General features: G+C 42.4%; 1 protein-coding gene across 1 annotated transcript in view; it reads right to left on the minus strand.

Annotated features, from left to right (window-relative positions):
• Positions 1 to 14,803, minus strand: part of pnpt1 (polyribonucleotide nucleotidyltransferase 1, mitochondrial) — a 66,229-nt gene extending 51,426 nt beyond the window's left edge. Inside the window, exons 1-6 of the mRNA XM_072265261.1 lie at positions 14,581 to 14,803; positions 8,397 to 8,457; positions 4,424 to 4,498; positions 4,244 to 4,349; positions 3,589 to 3,638; positions 2,290 to 2,353 (exon numbers count right to left, since the gene is read on the minus strand). Of these exons, the coding sequence (XP_072121362.1) occupies positions 2,290 to 2,353; positions 3,589 to 3,638; positions 4,244 to 4,349; positions 4,424 to 4,498; positions 8,397 to 8,457; positions 14,581 to 14,789 (565 nt within the window). The 5' untranslated portion in view covers positions 14,790 to 14,803. The remainder of the gene's footprint in view (positions 1 to 2,289; positions 2,354 to 3,588; positions 3,639 to 4,243; positions 4,350 to 4,423; positions 4,499 to 8,396; positions 8,458 to 14,580) is intronic.
• Between the last annotated feature and the right edge of the window lie 6,220 nt (positions 14,804 to 21,023).

Raw genomic sequence — 21,023 nt, forward strand, 5'->3', positions numbered from 1 at the left:
ATTCTTGGGATGGCAAATTTGCCCTATGAGGAATGATTAAGCATACTAGGTCTTTACTCAAGGTCAAAGGAAGTAAGTGCGATCTCATGGAAATGTACAAAATTCATTCATGGTTTGACTTTGGAAAATGCAAAATTATTGCTTTTCCTGGCCTGGAAACTTAAAGCATCTCTCATTAGTAATTGCATCACTTGAGAGAAAATGGCTTTTCCAATTATAAAGCTGCTGTTTGCCTGCAGCAGACAGCTGTTACCAATAAATGACAGATAATAGTGCTGAGCTGGCTACAATAGCTAACATTCATATCGTGGTTGGCAGGATGATAGTCACTGAATTCCTATGCAGTAGGCTGGGACTACTGATACAGGATGTGTGCTTGAATCCTCCAAATGACTGAATAAACTTGGGATAAAAAGATAGTAACAGCTAGTGCAGGATTGTTGCATAAACCAAACCTGATTCACAACAGCAGTCCAGAGAAAGAAATCATCCTGACTGGCTGTCTTGTAATTTCAGACCACCTCCTCCCCACTCTCCACGGGATTAGTTCTTAAAGTGACCTGTGAAATAGCTTAGCAAGTCTATCAGTTAAAATGACAATGTGGACAAAGGCATTAAATACTGGTCCTGTATGTGATGTCCACACCCCTGAACAAACTGGGAAAAAAAATGCAGCAATGACCAGGCAACGATTACCTAATTTCCTAAATGAGATTAGTTCCTACATTGAAACCTTAAACAATATCTCAAGAAAGATGGAGATGGTGGTGTAATGGGTCGCAATGGCAGTGACAATACAGCAGCTCAATATCAGCCAACAGATGCCCATATGAAACACAATCATTTCCACAACTGGCATGTTATCGCTGTAGCACATTCTCTCCAGCAGATCCACCAGAGCTCACCTCTGTCCCAGGATACTGACGGACTTTTACCGCTGTACCACTGACAGCATACTCACCAACTGCATCTCAGTGTGGTATGGCAATTGTCCCGTATCAGACCGCAAAGCACTCCAGCGTGTGGTGAAAACTGCCCAGCGGATTATCGGCACCCAATTGCCCACCATTGAGAACATCTACCATAAACGCTGCCTGGGCAGGATGAAAAGCATTATCAAGGATGCATCTCACCCTAACCATGGACTTTTTACTCTCCTCCCATCGGTAGACGCTATAGGAGCCTCCACTCCCGCACCAACAGGCACAGGAAGAGCTTCTTCCCTGAGGCTGTGACACTGCTGAACCTCACATCACAGCACTAAGCAGTATTGCTCTCATATTGTACTGCCTCAGTACTTTTACATTTGTGTGCTGTAGCACTTACTTTTTATTCGCAGTTGTTTTGTAAATAACACTATTCTTTGCATTTTTGGTCAGATGCTAACTGCATTTCATTGGCTTTGTATCTGTACTCTGCACATTGGCAATAAAGTTGAATCTAATCTAATCTAAACAAGTGATGTAGCTTATTTCAACTAACCACCATCTGAGAAGGACAAGAGTTTTAGAAAGATGGGACCTACCAGGTTTGTCTTCAAATCACAACCCATCCTGACTTGAACCTTTCAGTTATTTATTTATTTATTGAGATACAGCAGGAATAAGGCATTCTGGCCCTTTGAGCTGCACTGCCTTGCAATCCCTCAACTTAACCCTAGCCTAATCACAGGACAATTTACAATGATCAATTAACCTCCTAACTGGTACGTCTTTGGACTGTGGGAGGAAACCAGAGCACCCATAGGAAACTGTGTAGTCACAGGGAGAACTTTACAAACTCTTTACAGGCAGCCACGGAAATTGAACTCTGGTCACCTGTAAAGTGTTGTACTAACCACTACGCTACCGTGCCCCCCTATATTATTCAACACCACCAGATCAAAATCTGTGAAGTCCTTTGATACAACCGTCCATCAACTATCCCCGAGATGTGCACAAATTTGTACACACTTGTATTACCATTTAAGGTGGGGGACAAAAAGGCAATAAAATTTCCTAAGATTGTATCTTTGAAAATGGCGAAGACATTCACAAACGTTCAATTTAACCAGCATCTTGATTTCTTGTCAACCAGGAGCAGAACCTGATACCTTTTCTCAGAGAGCTCCTGTGCCTGATCGGTTGAGAGCTGTTTTCCCAGGAAATTTCAGGAACAAAGATTGGCAAAAAAAAAATTCCAACTGGAAAGAATGCACTCTCAGCTAAAGGTGAGCAACAATTCCCCCTTCCCACCACGATTTGAGACGACGTTTAAGGTTCCCACTTCCACACAATCATTTGTTCCTACCTCCATTAATTGCAAGAACATCAGGATCATTGATGTCATCCACTGCAAGGAGATTGCATATAACCTTACACAAAGAAAAGAACCGCAGGTACTTTTAGTCAGGGAGCCCTTGGATTCTGCATGCAATTTTAATAACATATGTATCTGCATCGGCAAGTTCAAATCAGCTACAAAAAAAATTCTATTGTGTTTTGTAAAAAGTTACAACAAAATCCAAGAGTTGAATCAACTGTGTTAAACTTGATCTCTCTCTTAATTTGAAAATTAGTGACTTACCCATAAAGTTTCAAAAGCATGCACTTCAACTGAAAGATTTCTTTTGCTGCAATATTCAACAGATTAAATTTGATTGAAGACCATTTTTAAGGTCACTTATGTTTTACAGGTCTATTGAGTTGGCTAGGAACTTGGGAGTGCAAGAGATGAAAGTTTTTACTACGTGTCATCTGGGAATGCATCTTATGCAAAGGGTGGGCATATTACTTTCTTTAGCTATTGGGCCTGCATTAATTTTCTTGACAGATTGTACACAGTTGCTGAGGAAGGCAAAAGGGTTCTAAGAGTGAAGGCGACACATTGCTTCACTTCCTGAAGTGAATTTATGCAGCTGCAATTGCCAGGATCTACTCATCTCTGAGAATCAATTTCTCAATCCAGTATAATGATTATGTAAATCAGGAGTTGGACATTGTGCAGACTTTGTCTTGTAAAGAGGAAAATTATGGTACTGGCAAACAAAAAACTACCTTTTCATCATAGTTTCTTCAACTTGTATGAGTTTATGGGAGAATTTTCAAAGAACGTTTGGGATTGGTTATGCACTGCAATAGTTCCTTAATGATAAACTGTAGTAAAATGCTGTTACATTTTTGGGTATACATGAATAATCAAATATCTTCATATTTAAAAAGCCTGCAATGGTAATCATTAGGTTAAAAGTGAACATGATACATAACATCTTCTGAAACAATGTTGACAAATGTAAGCTTTCAAAAGTTTGTTACATGATCAATTCTAAAGCAACAACCCATAATAGTCCGCAAAGTCTCAAAACTACATGAGCTGCAATTACAACTGTGGTTTCAGGAAGTTTCACTGATATTAACAAATGAGTACGATTTCATGGAAAAATTAAAACAATTTTTTATGCACTGTTCTCCAAACAAAGATATGCTGATTTACTGAGTATTACCAGCAATCTGTTATTTCAATGTGCAGCATTTTTTGATTTTCAATTAATCTGCCAATATTTATTCTAAAAAATGAAACACAAGATAGTGCATTTTATCCAACACTTACCTGTGTATCATAAAAATATCCTGAAGGAAATAGTGGCCTGATTGAACGATCTGAAAAATTCAATAGAAATAACGGGCATTTACTAAAAGAAAACAGCCACTTAAAAATAACTTGTTCTGTGTTATGTCCTTTTCTTCAGCTAGATAGTTATGGGAATAGTGCAAACTAGGTCAAAGATTAACAGCTGCAGTAAGTGGTGCTTTGAACTTACTAACAGGAGGTACCCTTGAGCTACCTTGTAGAGCATGCACTTTTCCTCTTCAGTCACCCTGCTAACGTGGTACCACATCTCACAATCTAACCAACAATAAAACAATAAACCAACAATTTGTTGAATCCAAGTCTTTGGTTGTGTGAAAAAGAATTTTGATTATTCTCACTTTAATCAATTGTTCAATTGATAAAAGGTAATTACTTACCAAATCCAACATTTCAGAAGCTCAATTATGTTTAGTAAATGCAAGTTTTGTAACATTACTATTTTAAAAAATCTTAGAGACTAGGGTACTAAAGTATAAGGGAAATACATTTCTATAAAATAATAATGCAATTAGTCAACAAGTTCGAAGATCAAAAATATTATTATATATCTATAGTAGAAACAGACTTGAAAAATATTCCAGTAGTAAACTTGCTCTACATCATATAATCTTACCAATTACTCTGCTGGTTAAAATCTCATTATCTGTGTAGCCCAATTCTTTTCGCAAGTACGTAGTTGGTATTCTTCCTGCTGCGGCAGCTTTCTGACGGTAATCAACCTAATAATAAAAAGTCTGTTATTTTTCATGATAATCTGCAATGTAGACAAATTATAAATTTTTAACATACTTACCACCAATGGCATAAATTGGGATGAAGTAGGCTTTGTTTTACTGACAGCTGTAACCATCACCGATGTGTCTCCCAACTTCAAGGTAAGAGAAAGAAAATCAACATATTATATTTCAAATTTGCCAATTTAGTACTTAATATTGAATATACATAGGTGAGTGGTTCCTTTCAAGATTCAGACCAATTAAAATTTCCCTTAGAACTTAATGCAATCACTTGCTTTTTGTCCTTAAATATCCTAAAAATCCAAAAAAAAACTTGCTGCTTCTTGGTCACAGGGCAGCTGAGCTCCATTGGGTAAACTGATATAATTCCTCTCATCAATGAGAACTATAGTAGTGGAAGACAGAACTGACTTAAATCATCAGTATTCTAACCACAGTCTTGCAGAATTATTACAGTAACTTGTAGCATTCCCAAGTGACATTTGGACTGAAGGCCCAACGAAAGTTTTCCCTCACCAGTTATTGAAGCTTAATCATAGAACACTACAGCACAGAAACAGGCCTCTCGGCCCATCTAGACCATGTCAAACTATTAATCTGCCTAGTCCCATCAACCTACACCTAAACCAGAGCCCTCCATACCCTTCCCCTGTACCTATCCAAATTTCTCTTCTATACTGAAACCGAATGCGAATCTACCAATTCTGTTGGCAGCTCGCTCCATACTCTCACCACTCTCCCCATGATACCCTTAAACATTTCACTTTTATCCTTAACCCAGTCTCACTAGCTCTAGTCTCACCCAACCTCAGTGGAAAAAGACTGCTTGTATTACTCTAAGTACATCTCTCACAATTTTGTATACCTCTATCAAATCTCCCGTCATTATTCTATGCTCTAGAGAATAAAGTCCTAACCTATTCATCCTTTCCCTGGGTAAGTCCTACCTTGGCTTGTCCTCCCAAAGTGCAACACCTCACACTTGTCTGCATTAAATTCCATCTATCATCCTATTTTCTTAAGCTGGTCCAGATCCTGCTTCAAGTTTTGATAGCCTTCCTCGCTGTCTACTTAGCCCCCAATTTTCATATCATCTGTAAATTTCCTGAACTAGTGTACATTACCATCCAGATCACTGATACAGATGACAAACAATAATGGAACCAGCACTCCACTAGGCACAGGCCTCCAGTCAGAGAGGCGTCATCTACAACCACTCTTTGAAAAACTCCATAAGATTAGAGATAGTGGAAAGATGTGCCTGGAGGCTGTGGAAGTGAGTGAGGTCCTCAATGAATACTTCTCTTCAGTATTCACCAATGAGAGGGAACTTGATGATGGTGAGGACAATATGAGTGAGGTTGATGTTCTGGAGCATGTTGATATTAAGGGAGAGGAGGTGTTGGAGTTGTTAAAATACATTAGGACAGATAAGTCCCCGGGGCCTGACGGAATATTCCCCAGGCTGCTCCACGAGGCGAGAGAAGAGATTGCTGAGCCTCTGGCTAGGATCTTTATGTCCTCGTTGTCCACGGGAATGGTACCGGAGGATTGGAGGGAGGCGAATGTTGTTCCCTTGTTCAAAAAAGGTAGTAGGGATAGTCCAGGTAATTATAGACCAGTGAGCCTTACGTCTGTGGTGGGAAAGCTGTTGGAAAAGATTCTTAGAGATAGGATCTATAGGCATTTAGAGAATCATGGTCTGATCAGGGACAGTCAGCATGGCTTTGTGAAGGGCAGATGGTGTCTAACAAGCCTGATAGAGTTCTTTGAGGAGGTGACCAGGCATATAGATGAGGGTAGTGTAGTGGATGTGATCTATATGGATTTTAGTAAGGAATTTGACAAGGTTCCACACGGTAGGCTTATTCAGAAAGTTAGAAGGCATGGGATCCAGGGAAGTTTGGCCAGGTGGATTCAGAATTGGCTTGCCTGCAGAAGGCAGAGGATGGTGGTGGAGGGAGTGCATTCAGATTGGAGGGTTGTGACTAGTGGTGTCCCACAAGGATCTGTTCTGGGACCTCTACTTTTCGTGATTTTTATTAACGACCTGGATGTGGGGGTAGAAGGGTGGGTTGGCAAGTTTGCAGACGACACAAAGATTGGTGGTGTTGTAGATAGTGTAGAGGATTGTCAAAGATTGCAGAGAGACATTGATAGGATGCAGAAGTGGGCTGAGAAGTGGCAAATGGAGTTCAACCCGGAGAAGTGTGAGGTGGTACACTTTGGAAGGACAAACTCCAAGGCAGAGTACAAAGTAAATGGCAGGACACTTGGTAGTGTGGAGGACCAGAGGGATCTCGGGGTACATGTCCACAGATCCCTGAAAGTTGCCTCACAGGTAGATAGGGTAGTTAAGAAAGCTTATGGGGTGTTAGCTTTCATAAGTCAAGGGATAGAGTTTAAGAGTCGCGATGTAATGATGCAGCTCTATCAAACTCTGGTTAGGCCACACTTGGAGTACTGGGTCCAGTTCTGGTTGCCTCACTATAGGAAGGATGTGGAAGCATTGGAAAGGATACAGAGGAGATTTACCAGGATGCTGCCTGGTTTAGAAAGTATGCATTATGATCAGAGATTAAAGGAGCTAGGGCTTTACTCTTTGGAGAGAAGGAGGATGAGAGGAGACATGATAGAGGTGTACAAGATAATAAGAGGAATAGATAGAGTGGATAGCCAGCGCCTCTTCCCCAGGGCACCACTGCTCAATACAAGAGGACATGGCTTTAAGGTAAGGGGTGGGAAGTTCAAGGGGGATATTAGAGGAAGGTTTTTTACTCAGAGAGTGCTTGGTGCATGGAATGCACTGCCTGAGTCAGTGGTGGAGGCAGATACACGAGTGAAGTTTAAGAGACTACTAGACAGGTATATGGAGGAATCTAAGGTGGGGGCTTATATAGGAGGCAGGGTTTGAGGGTCGGCACAACATTGTGGGCCGAAGTTGCCTGTACTGTGCTGTTCTATTCTATGTTCTATTGGTTAGACATGACCAACCACTCACAAAGCCATGCTGACGATCGCTAACCAGCTCCTGTCTATCCAAATACTTGTATATCCGGTCCCTTAGAACACCTTCCAGTAACTTTCCCACTACTGATGTCAGGCTCACTGGCCTATAATTTCCTGGTTTATTCTTAGAACCTTTCTAAAACAACTGAACAACATTAACTATTCTCCAGTCCTCTGGCACCTCACTGATTACCAAGGGCATTTTAAATATCTCTACTAGGGACACTGCAATTTCTGCACCAGCCTCACACAAGGTTCGAGAGAACACCTTGTCAGGCCCTGGGGACTTATCCACTCTAATTTGTCTCAAAACAGGAAGCTCCTCCTCCCCTATAATCTGTATACAGTCCATGACATCACTGCCATTTTGCCTCACCTCTATAAACTCTGTGTCCATCTCCTGAGTAAATACAGATGCAAAAAATCCATGTAAGATCTCCATCTCTTGTGGTTCCATGCGTAGATAAATACTTTGATGTTTCAGAGAAGCAATTTTGTAATTTTGTCTCTTGCTATCCTTTTGCTCTTAATATGTCTGCAGAAACCCTTGGGATTCACCCTGTCTACTAGAGCAATCATATGCCTTCTTTTAGCCCTCCTGATTTTCTTAACTGTTCTCTCGCATTTCTTATATTCCTCAATTATATCATTTGTTCTTTCCTACTGAAACCTGCTATGCACCTCCACATTCTTCTTAACCAGGGCCTCAATAACTCTCAAAAACAAAGGTTCCTTAAACCTGTTATCCTTGTCTTTTATTCTGACAGGAACTTTTAAAGACCTCCCAATTACAAAGCACACCTTTGCCAGAAAACAACCTGTCCCAATGCACATTTGCCAGATCCTTTCTGATACCATCAAAACTAATGTTCACTATTTGACAACGTAACATTGGCTATTTCCCTATGCTCAAAACACAGGAAAGTCAATTATGGCAACAAAATCCTTTTTCTAATCAAGTTACATTTCCTTTACTTGGCTGTTATCTACAGAGAAATTCTAAAATGAGTGTTAGTTTACCTGAACCATTGCAGACCCATCTGCGAACCGGGCAAGCTTCCCTGTGGAAATTTCAAGCCTCCTGGTGTAAAAACAAGTTAATATTCGGTAAATAAAGCATTATCTTCAGCATATTGTAAATTTCATAATGAGGATAATTGTACTGTACAAAAAAGTAAATTTTCACTGAGCAAAACAAGTGGTAATATTAAATAGGCATTAAATTTGTCTGATAGGAAATAAATAGGCAGAAAAATCAAACACAAAAGTCAATTTATAAATCCTTTGCCCAGTTTTCTCTTGATAATCTGACAAAATTTAAAGTTCTGGTCCTAGTGAGAAAGTGAGCAAGAATACTGCTACATAAGCTAAGAACTATTTAAGAAAGCTAGAAAATTACAGATTTGAAAGCATTACAAATTACAGGTGTAATAGCACTGCCCTACAAGATACAGGACAGAGAATTGTTTTCTATTTTACTTTGCTTTTGCTTTATTAAAAAAAATACAAACTTGATATATCAGCTGACAAGAACTTTTCCAAATCTTTGAAGATTATCAAATTACTCAATGTTGGTGAATCACACCTAAGCCTATCTGAAGAAAGTAATCTTAGAAGTACGTGCAGATTTGGCATGGCATCTGAAGCCTTGATAAATTTCTATAGATGCACAATGTAACGTATCCAGACTGTTTACATCATGCCCTAGTATGGATACACCTATGCCCAAGAACAGAAAAGCACACAAAAAGTAGTGGATAGAGCCCTGTCTATCACCAGAAAAGCCCTCCCCACCATTGAGTCCATCTACAAGGAGAAAGAAACCAGCATCCATCATCAAGGACCCATACCATCCAAGCCACACGCTGCTGTCAATGCTGCCATCGGAAAGGAGGCACAGGGTCTTAGGTCCCACAATAACAGGTTCAGCACAGTTATTACCCTCCAACAGATGCAATATCGATGTCAGAACTTAAAGATGCAAGTAGATCTGTCACTTTGTCACTCCAATTAACGGTATCACCAAGATACCATGGCCATAACTTGTTAATTTTTGTTTTGCATACTGCAGTGCTTTAACTGTGCAATATTCCAGATTTCTTCCGGTTGTGTAACTTGGTAACTGAATTCACTTGTTAACACGTCATTTTAAGTAATCTAACTCCCAATCTTCCCATTATTTTCCCAATGCTGAACTTGCCCCCAGCTTTTGCTTCCAAGGTGCGAAAACATCGCAAGTATCTTGATATGTAAAAATATTGTCAATTTTTATTTTTTGTTTTTGTTGTGAAGATGGTAGTTCAGTATCTGAGTTCCAAAAGGTATTCTACTTTAAATTTTGTACAAGCTGTCTTCTTCAAAACATTTAACTATTCTTCTGCTTTTCTTTTCGACATTCTTATAAGAAATAATAATTATTTGAAAAAATTTAACAAGTCAAAAATTTATAATTTTAATATATGCAAACACAAACAAGAGAAAATCTGCAGATGCTGGAAATTTGAGCAATGCACACAAAATGCTGGAGGAGCTCATCAGCCCAGGCTGCATCTAGGAAAAGAATTGACGTTTTGGGTCGAAACCCTTTGGGAGGACTGGAGAAAAAAAACTGAGAAGATGTAAAAGGTGGGGGGAGGGGAGAGAGAAACAGAAAGTGATAAGTGAAACCCGGAAGGGAAAAGATGAAGTAAAGAGCTGGGAAGTTGATTGATGGAGAGACAGGAGGCCATAGAAGAAATAAAAAGGTGGGGGGGGGCGGGGGAGGAGGAGCACCAGAGAGAGGTGATGGGCAGGCAAGCAGATAAGGTGAGAGAGGGAAAAGGGAATGGGAAGTGGCATAGGGGGTGGGGTGGGGAGCACTACCGGAAGTTTGAGAAATCAATGTTCATGCCATCAGGGGGGAGGCTGCCCAAACTGTTGTTCCTCCATCCTAAGTGCGGCCTTATCCTGACAGTGGAGGAGGCCATGGATGAACATATTGGAATGGGAATGGGAAGTGGAATTAAAATGGGTAGCCACTGGGAGATCCCGCTTATTCCTGGCAGACGGAGCATAAGTGCTCGGTGAAACAGTCTCCCAATCTACGTTGGATCTCACCAATATACAGGAGGCTGCACCGGGAGCACCAAACACAGTATGCCCCACCAGACTCACAAGATGAAGTGTTGCCTCACCTGGAAGGACTGTTTAGGGCCCTGAATGGTAGTGAAATCAGTAGGGAGGAACGAATGGAGAAGGGAGACGCTAGGGAGCAAACCCTGCGGAAAACAGAAAGTGGGGGGGGGGAGGAAACGTTGTGCTTAATGGTGGGATTCCATTGAAGGTGGCAAAACTTTTGGAGAATTATGTGCTGGATGTGAAGGCTGGTGGGGTGGTAGGTGAGGACAAGAGGAATCTTATCCCTGGTAGGGTGGCGGGAGGTTGGGGTAGAGCAGACGTGCGTGAAATGGAAGAGATGCGGTCAACGGCATCATTGCTGGTGGAGGACGGGAAGCCCCTTTCATTGAAAAAGGAGGACATTTCCTTCCTTCTAGAATGAAAAGCCTCATCCTGAGTGCAGGTGCGGCAGAGACGGAGGAATTGAGAGTTTTTAAAAGTAACTCGGTGGGACGAGGTATAGTCCAGGTAGCTGTGAGAGTCCGTGGGTTTATAATAGACATAAGTGTTATGCAGAGATAGAGGCAGCGAGATTGAGAAAGGGGAGGGTAATGTCAGAAATAGACCAGGTAAATTTGAGGGCAGGGTGGAAGCTGGAAGCAAAGTGGATGAAGTTGATGAGATCAGCATGGGTGCAGGAAGCAGCACCAATGCAATCGTCGATGTAGCATTGGAAAAGTGCAGGACAGTCACGGAGGTAGGCTTGAAACATAGACTGTTCCACGTAGCTGACAAACAGGCAAGCATAGCTGGGACTCATGCGAGTGCCCATGGCTACACATTTTGTTTGAAGGAAGTGGGAGGAGCCAAAGGAGAAATTATTTAGAGTGAGGACAAGTTCCACTCGCCAGAGGAGAGTGATGGTGGAGGAGGAACTGGTTAGTAACCGTGTCCAGAAAAAAAAAACCAGAGAGCTTTGAGGCCTTCCTGGTGAGGGATGGAGGTGTATAGGACTGGACATCCTTAGTAAAAATAAGATGATGGGGGCCAGGGAACCTGAAACCATTGAAAAGATCCAGGGTGTGTGAAATGTCATGGATGTAGGTAGGGAAGGACTGAACCAGGAGGGATAAAACAGAATTGAGGTATGCCAATAAGAGTTCAGTGGGGCAGGAACAAGCTGAAACAATGGGTCTACCTGGTCAAGCAGGTTTGTGGATTTGGGGTAGGAAGTAGAAACAGGAGGTGCGGGTGAGGGAACAATGAGGTTGGTGGTGGTGGATAGGAGATCCCCAGAGTCAATAAGGTTGGTGATGGTGTGGGAAACAATGGCCTGGTGTTCCGAATGAATCTTTACCCTGTTCTAACAATTTTTTAAAATTTAAAAAATTCTTATTAGATTAAGATCTTTTTGAAAGATTATTTACCAGTAAGTCAGAATATAGAATTTTTCACATCAAGCAAACCACAAATAAATGTCAGGCAGTCAAAACAACTGACAGGCACAATGGGAAAAATAAAATGTCTTAGCATTTAGGAGGCTGGCTGTTCATTAGCAATGACCTACCCACTTCCATTCTGGGTTTATAATTTGTAACAGTGTTGTAACTTGAAACACTATGTAAATAAGCTGAAGCACTAAAATGTTTTAAAGTAAAGGTTGTGGTATATTTATTGGAAAATTTATGGATTACATTCATAAATGCCTAATTAGTTATAGGGTATTTCACAATTAGATTAGATAGATTTCAAAATTATATGTTCATAATTTCAAAATTATATTAACATTATATAAAAGAAAAGTCCAGCTGCATGGCACAAAGGATATGTGTGCAGGAGCATTTCATTTACTGCATGGCAGCGCATCCATACAGCTTAGAAGCATCAGTGCTTAAGAGGAGAGTTGATGGCTCTAGGCCAGTACGCACTGGAGTTTAGAAGAATGAGAAGGGATCTCATTGAAAACTATTGAATATTGAAAGGCCTTTCCTACAACAGTCCTTCCATTGATATGTACACAACTCAGGACATTAGTCTCACCATAGGGTCATAGAGGAGTACAACACAGAAACAGGCCCTTCGGCTCATCCAGTCCATGCTGAAGCCATTTAAACTGCCTACTCCCATCAACCTGCTCCGGGATCATAGCCCTCCTAATCCATACCATCCAAACTTCTCTTAATCATTGAAATCGACCTCTCATGCACCACTTGTGCTAGCAGCTCATTCCACACTCTCATGACCCTTTGAGTGAAGATGTCTCCCCTCATGTTCTCCTTAAACTTCTCATCTTTCACCCTTAACCCATGACCCCTGGTTGTAGTCTCACCCAAACTCTGTGCAAAAAGTCTGCTTGCATTTATCCTATCTATATCTCTCATAATTCTGTATACCTCTATGAAATCTCCTCTCAATCTATGTTCTGAAGAATACAGTCCTAACCTATTCAATCTTTCCTTATCACTCAGGTCCGCCAGAACTGACTAATTAGTTAAATCTAACTTATTGGTCTTTGCCAAGTAGCTAATTATGCCAAATCCAATGTCTCCAGGAATGTCCTGTATGCCCCTGTTCACTTCTTTTGAAATCTCTCTTCCACTACGCAATCCGTTTCCAAGAGAACCATGGCATGCAGAATCTCCCAACTGCCCCTGCTCATTTGATTTGAAATCTCTCTCCCAATGTGAAATCCAACATTTCCAGAACTGTGACACGAAGAATGTCCCGAATGCCCTCGCTCTCACTATGCTCCCGCTATGCAATTCAGGAGAACTGTGGCACACGGAATGTTCTACTGTGAATACCCGCAAGAGAATGAATCTCAGGTTAGTATATGGTGACATATATGTACTTTGATAATAAAATTACTTTGAACTTTAAAATTAGCTAGAAATAATGCACAAAGCCAGGTTGACAATCTCTAATGCAGTCCTGTTTGTCTACATAGTTATATATCCTATCCTTTACCTTCAAGTAATTCATCCACAACTGATGTCAAACTCACCTGCCTGTAATTTCCCAACTTATTCTTAGAGCCCTGTTGTCTAGTTTTAGATACCACTACAATGGGGAAGGGTTTCTCACGACCCGCCCTTTCTAACCCCACTCCCCCCCATAATTCATCAGGTTACCCCTCAGACTGCTCTACTTCAAAAAAAAAGTCCTAGCCTATCTAGTCCCTCCTCATAACTGAAATGTTCCATTCCAGGCAACGTGCTGGTAAATCTCATTTGTATGTCTCCAGTGCAATCACATCCTTCATGGAGTGTGACAACCAGAACTGTACACAATACAGACTGTCTAATCATTACAGCTGTATGTTGCCATAGGCAAAATCCAATATCCATACTGGATCACCTTTCGACTTCACAAACGCAAAAAAATGTCAGAGTAAACCAACTATCTCTCAAGTTTAACTGCCATTCAAAAATTCATGGCAGATCTGTGACAGCTTCTTTTATACCTATTCTCATAATCTTAATCTTTCAAATATTTATCCATCTCCACCTTAAACTTATCTATTGATTTTGGCTCTACCACCCTCTTCTGTCTGGCTCAAGCAGAATGCAAACTGCAATCGCCCAAAAGAGAATTGTCCTTTCTTCTTTGTACAGAGCTGATAATAAGCCTTGGCCCAGAAACCTGAACATACACAGATTAAGGCACACTTCAACGTAGAACAGAGAGAACGCTGTACCATCATAAAGATGGAACAAAAGTGTCATCCCCAGAGTCATGGTCAAGACTGACGCCTCAATCAACATTTTAAATAGAGACACAACAAACTGTAGGTACGGGAACCTGAAGTAACACTCAAATTGCTGGAGGAGAAATGGACCCAGTCAGGCAGCATTTATGGAGGAGAAATGGACCCAGTCAGGCAGCACTTATGGAGGGGGTACAGTCCAGTTGAAGAGTCCTGACCCAAAACATCGACTGTGCATTTTCTTCCAATAGTGTCTGACCAGCTGAGTTCCTCCAGCACTTAGTGTGTTACTAACATGTTTGGGTGGACAATCTGGTGACTGCCAGGGCTCTGTGTGGACATTACACCGGAGACGAGGTGGACCTCCCCAATCCAGGTGGCTGTTCGCTCGCTCTCACCCACCTGCTGCCCAGATCCACGGCGACTCGGCCACGCTCACCCACATTGGTCCATGGCTGCTGATGAGTTCGCCGCAGCTGCCCGATGCCGGTGCTCACAACCAGCGGGGATTTGCGAGGCGCAGGCAGTCTCCATAACGACAAGCGACACGTTCCCCGGCAGCACTGCAACAACTTCACAGAACCAACGCTGCCGGTACAGGAGGCCGCCATGGCATACACGTCTCTAGAATTTCTCTTCCCATTGGCTGCTGAAGTTCACAAACTGACGAATCACGGCACCTCGTACTACCATTCACTAATTCACTTTTCATATTTTGATAGCTTCTCCCACTTATCGTTTTCAACACTTAAGAAATAATTTCTCTTGTATTTTCTCACGAAACAAAAAAAGACGATTTTCAAATACATTACGAAATGTAACCCTGAGTGACAGCACAGTGGATATTCATTGGTAATGGATTACTAAAAGACGGCAGCATCCATACTAAGAAGTTTCATCGTCAGACGTTCACACAAAAACTCACAACAATTACAGATGTGTTTTTTAAAAACTTTGTGGACATTGCTGACAACGATTGCTGTCATCCTCAATTATTACCTGAACTTACTGGGCCACTACAGAGAACAATTTTGAACAAATTTTGGTGGTCCGGGAGCTCGATATAGCTTTTTCCAGGTAATAATGACAATTTTTCTTCCTAATAATTATTGCCACTGGTATTACTTTTTGATTTCATGTCAATTATAATTACCTAAATTAAACTTCCCAGCCATCTTGGTAGTGTAGATTCCCACAAATAAAATGGTGGAGCATTTTATGTTTAAGAAAAACCATAGCAACTCATTTATTGAACACCAAAAAACTGAACACAAAACAATTAAAAGTCCTTTATGTAATTACCTCATCACGTCAGACCAGCTTCTTAAAGTGAGGCCCAACCCAATGTTGGTGGTTGTGAATTCTGTATGTTATCACCAATTACATTACCTTACAAAAGCACCCCCCCCCCGCTGAGAATTCACTAAAACTCGGCTTGGATCCCGTGTTCCACAGGTGGAGGAACAGCAGGTGCCTAAGGCTCGTCAGACGTGTGTTGACATGCTCATGTCGTATCGTGATAGCAGGGCATGGTAGTGGAATCCTCCAAATCTTGGTGGGCTGGTTTAAGGCGATCGACCAAAACACCCCTCTTGTCTATAATAAAAGTATTTTCTCCCCATTCCACCATGGGGAGATGCATGGAACTGTGGGGTTGGGGGGAGGGGGCCAACAAGGTCCACATTAACATGGTCAAACCATCGCTCAGGGACCTCAAAAGCTACCAATGGCACCTACACATGACAGTTAATTTTTGCCCGCTGGCACTCCACACAGGCTGCAGTCCAATCACGCCCATCCTTTCTAAGACAGTGCCACACACACTTTAGTGCCATCTGTTTCAATGAGGCCTTCTGGCCCAGAAGCGATAGGCCATGTAAGCAGTCAAAAGCAGTCCACCTCCAGTTTGCGGGTACTTGGGCTGAGGATGACCAGTTAAGACATAGCACAGGAGAGAAACCCCAGCTTCCTGAAACTTAATGCCAGCCAACCGCAGGCCTGTGACTGCTGTTCAGTAAGTCTACACCTCTGGGTCGTTAGCCAGCATAGTTAACCCCTATGTGTATGGCCTCAACAGCTGGTCATGAGAGGCAATCAAGCACAGCATTATTTTTCCCCTGGATATGTTGTATAGTTGTTGTGAACTGTGATATGTAGGCCAATTGGAATTGCTCCCGTGCAGACCAAGGGGCTGATATTTTGACTATCGCGCGCACAAAGGGTTTGTGGTCAATGAACGCTGTGAAATGGTGACCCTCTAGAAGAAAATGAAAATGGCGGACGGCCATATAGAGTCAACGTGCTGTATTTCCTTTTGGTGAGGGAACAGAACTGCCCGCTGAAGAAAGTGAGCAGCTGCCACACACCCCTGACCAACTGTTTGTGCACAGTACCCACAGCATAGTCTGAAAAGTCAATAGTACAGGCTGTAGGTGCATGGGGAGCAGGTGCATTAGTAGGGTTGCATTGGAAGGAGCTTGTTTGGTATTATCAAATGCTCTGGGTATGTCCGCTGACCAGTCAAGCATGTGACGAGGGGTATTGCCTTCACATGCACTTTGCAGGGGAAGCATAAGTTCAGCAGCTCGCGGAGTGAAGCAGTGATAGAAATTTACCATGGCTTAAAAACTCCTGTAGTTGTTTAGTAGTAAGCGGTGGTGGGAAATCCATAATAGCAGCTACTTCAGAAGGGAGGGGTTTCGCACCTTCTGTCAGGATGTGCTGGCTGAGAAGGTCAATGGTGACAACCCATTAATAATCAATCCGTGTTGGTTTAAGCGCTTGGAAAGTGTGCGAAGATGAGATATGTGTTCATGGTTTTGTTTACACTGGTGACAAGTATATCATCCAGGTAAACAAAAAGAGAATCTAAGTTTTTTAATACAGAGTCCATCAGCTGTTGGAACATCTATGCTGCATTTTCAGCCCAAGTGGCATGAGCAGAAACTCAAAAAGACCAAATGGGGATATCACAACCATTTTGGGAATGGTCTTTGAGCACACAGGTACCTGATGGTAGCCCTTGACTAGATCGACTTTGGAAAAACGGAACTTTCCAGCTAAGTGTGACGAAAAGTCCTGGATGTGTAGGATCGGGTAACAATCGGGGGTGGTGATCTCATTAAGGCATCAGTAATTGCCACATGAGCGGCAACCGCCGTTGGACTTATTTGACTGGGCTATTTGACTGGTGTACAATGCCAAGTTTTTCCATGTTGGTAAGCACAGCCTTCATGGTTGCCAGCATTTCATGGTCCAGTCTACACGCACGAGCATGGTCTGGCAGGCCAGTTGTAGAAATATGGTACTCGACCCGATGTTTTGTGACTATAGTGGAGAATGTGGGCTTGGTGAGGCCTCTGAATTCACCCAGCAATTAAGTAAACTCACGTGTGGTGGTGCATGTGCTTGACGGAGTCATTGTGGGAGACTTACTGGGGGAGCAGAGTAATGATCCAAAGTCCTTGACATCCACAAGCCAGCAGTTCTTCAGATCGACTAAAAGCAGGGCGACCATTCTTGTGAGTTTACAAATCTTTAGAGTGGCTTTGGCTCATCAGGCTTCAGCAAGATCAGGTTTGAGTGAGGTAGATTGTCTTGTAAGTTACTCTCTCTCTGTTCTTATTTGTTCATTCTTTCCATTGTATTGTGAAAATGACTCCACGGGCAGTAATTTATACCGCATGTCGGATGTGGGAAGTCTGGAAGACCTCCAGTCTCCCAGATAAATGCTCCTGCACCAGGAGTACTGAGCTACAGTCCTGAGAGAACATATTAAGGAACTGGAGCTGCAGCTTATGACCTTCAACTCATACGGGAGAATGAGGAGGTGATAGACAGGAGCTACAGGATGTAGTCACCCCGAGGTTGCAGGAAACAGACTGTCAGGAGAAGGAGGGGAAATACACAGCCGGTGCAGAGTACTCCTGAGGTTGTTCCTCTCAATAATAAATATATAACTTCAGATACTGTTGAGGAGGATGACTTACTGGGGGGAGCCACAGTGACCAGGTGCTCTGGCACTGAGTCTAGTGCTGTGGCTCAGAATAGCAGAAAGGTGAAGAGAACTGCAGTGTTGATGGGAGATTCTTTAGTCAGAGGAACAGAGACAAGGTTCTGTGGGCAAGATAGAGACAACCAGATGGTTTGTTGCCTCCCTGGTGCCAGAATCAGGGATGTCTTAGATCATGTCCATGACATTCTCAAGGGCGAGGATGAGCAGCCAGAAGTCTTGGTACACATTGGCACCAATGACATAGGTAGACAAGGTGAGGAGGTTCTGAAGAGAGATTTTAGGGAGCTAGGTAGAAAGCTGAGAAACAGGACCTCTATGGTAGTAATCTCTAGACTGTTGACTGTGCCACGTGCCAGTGAGGGTAAGAATAGGATGATTCGGCAGGTGAATGCGTGGCTGAGGAACTGGTGCAGTGGGCAGGGGTTCAGATTTATGGATCATTGGGAACCCTTCTAGGGAAGGTATGACCTGTACAAAAGGGACAGGTGACACCAGAACCCAAAGGGGTTCAATATCCTTACAGGCTGGATGGCTAGTGTTTGGGTGGGTTTAAATTAATTTGGCAGGGGGAGGGGAACCGGAGTAATCGTACTGAGGATGAAGTAGTTGGGTTACAAACAGAGGCAGTGTGTACCATAGAACCATAGAAACTACAGCACAGAAGCAGGCCTTTTGGCCCTTCTTGGCTGTGCCGAACCATTTTCTGCCTAGTCCCGCTGACCTGCACACGGACCATATCCCTCCATACATCTCCCATCCATGTATCTGTCCAATTTATTCTTAAATGTTAAAAAAGAACCCGCATTTACCACCTCGTCTGGCAGCTCATTCCATACTCCCACCACTCTCTGTGTGAAGAAGCCCCCCCAATGTTCCCTTTAAACTTCCCTCCCCCTCACCCTTAACCCATGTCCTCTGGTTTTTTTTCTCCCCATGGCTCAGTGGAAAAAGCCTGCTTGCATTCACTCTATCTATACCCATCATAATTTTATATACCTCTATCAAATCTCCCCTCATTCTTCTATGCTCCAGGGAATAAAGTCCTAACCTATTCAACCTTTCTCTATAACTGAGTTTCTCAAGTCCCGGCAACATCCTTGTAAACCTTCTCTGCACTCTTTCAACCTTATTTATATCCTTCCTGTAATTTGGTGATCAAAACTGAACACAATACTCCAGATTCGGCCTCACCAATGCCTTATACAACCTCATCATATACTCTTATACTCAATACTTTGATTAATAAAGGCCAATGTACCAAAAGCTCTCTTTACGACCCTATCTACCTGTGACGCCACTTTTAGGGAATTTTGTATCTGTATTCCCAGATCCCTCTGTTCCACTGCACTCCTCAGTGCCTTACCATCAACCCTGTATGTTCTACCTTGGTTTGTCTTTCCAACATGCAATACCTCACACTTGTCTGTATTAAACGCCATCTGCCATTTTTCAGCCCATTTTTCCAGCTGGTCCAAGTCCCTCTGCAGGCTCTGAAAACCTTTCTCACTGTCTACTACACCTCCAATCTTTGTATCATCAGCAAATTTGCTGATCCAATTTACCACATTATCATCCAGATCATTGATATAGATGACAAATAACAATGGACCCAGCACTGATCCCTGTGGCACACCACTAGTCACAGGTCTCCACTCGGACAAGCAATTCTCTACTACCACTCTTTGGCTTCTTCCATCAAGCCAATGTCTAATCCAATTTACCACCTCTCCATGTATACCTAGCGACTGAGTTTTCCTAACTAACCTCCCATGCGGGGACCTTGTCAAAGGCCTTACTGAAGTCCATGTAGACAATGTCCACTGCCTTCCCTTCATCCACTTTCCTGGTAACCTCCCCGAAAAACTCCAATAGATTGGTCAAACATGACCTACCACGCACAAAGCCATGTTGACTCTCCCTAGTAAGTCCCTGTCTATCCAAATGCTTGTAGATTCTGTCTCTTAGTACTCCCTCCAATAACTTACCTACTATCGACGTTAAACTTACTGGCCTATAATTTCCCGGATTACTTTTCGATCCTTTTTTAAACAATGGAACAACATGAGCCACTCTCCAATCCTCCAGCACCTCACCTGCAGACAGCAACATTTTAAATATTTCTGCCAGGGCCCCCGCAATTTCAACACTAGTTTCCTTCAAGGTCCGAGGGAACACCCTGTCAGGTCCCGGGGATTTATCCACTTTAATTTTCCTCAAGACATCAAGCACCTCCTCCTTTTCAATCTGTACAGTTTCCATGATCTCACTTACTTGTTTCCCTTAATTCCATAGACTTCATGCCAGTTTCCTTAGTAAATACAGATGCAAAAAACCTATTTAAGATCTCCCCCATTTCCTTTGGTTCCGTACATAGCCAACCACTCTGATCTTCAAGAGGACCAATTTTATCCCTCACAATCCTTTTGCTCTTAATATACCTGTAAAAGCTCTTTGGATTATCCTTCACTTTGACTGCTAAGGCAACCTCATGTCTTCTTTTAGCCCTCCTGATTTCTTTCTTAAGCATTTTCTTGCACTTCTTATACTCCTCAAGCACCTTATTTACTCCCTGCTTCCTATACATGTCATACAACTCCCTCTTCTTCTTTATCAGAGTTGCAATATCCCTTGAGAACCAAGGTTCCTTTTTCCTATTCACTTTGCCTTTAATCCTGACAGGAACATACAAACTCTGCACTCTCAAAATTTCTCCTTTGAAGGCTTCCCACCTACCGATCACATCCTTGCCAGAGAACAACCTGTCCCAATCCACGCTTCTTAGATCCTTTCTCATTTCTTCAAATTTGGCCTTCTTCCAGTTAAGAACCTC

Source organism: Mobula birostris, chromosome 8, assembly GCF_030028105.1.
Source record: "Mobula birostris isolate sMobBir1 chromosome 8, sMobBir1.hap1, whole genome shotgun sequence".
Classification (NCBI taxonomy): Eukaryota; Metazoa; Chordata; class Chondrichthyes; order Myliobatiformes; family Myliobatidae; genus Mobula; species Mobula birostris.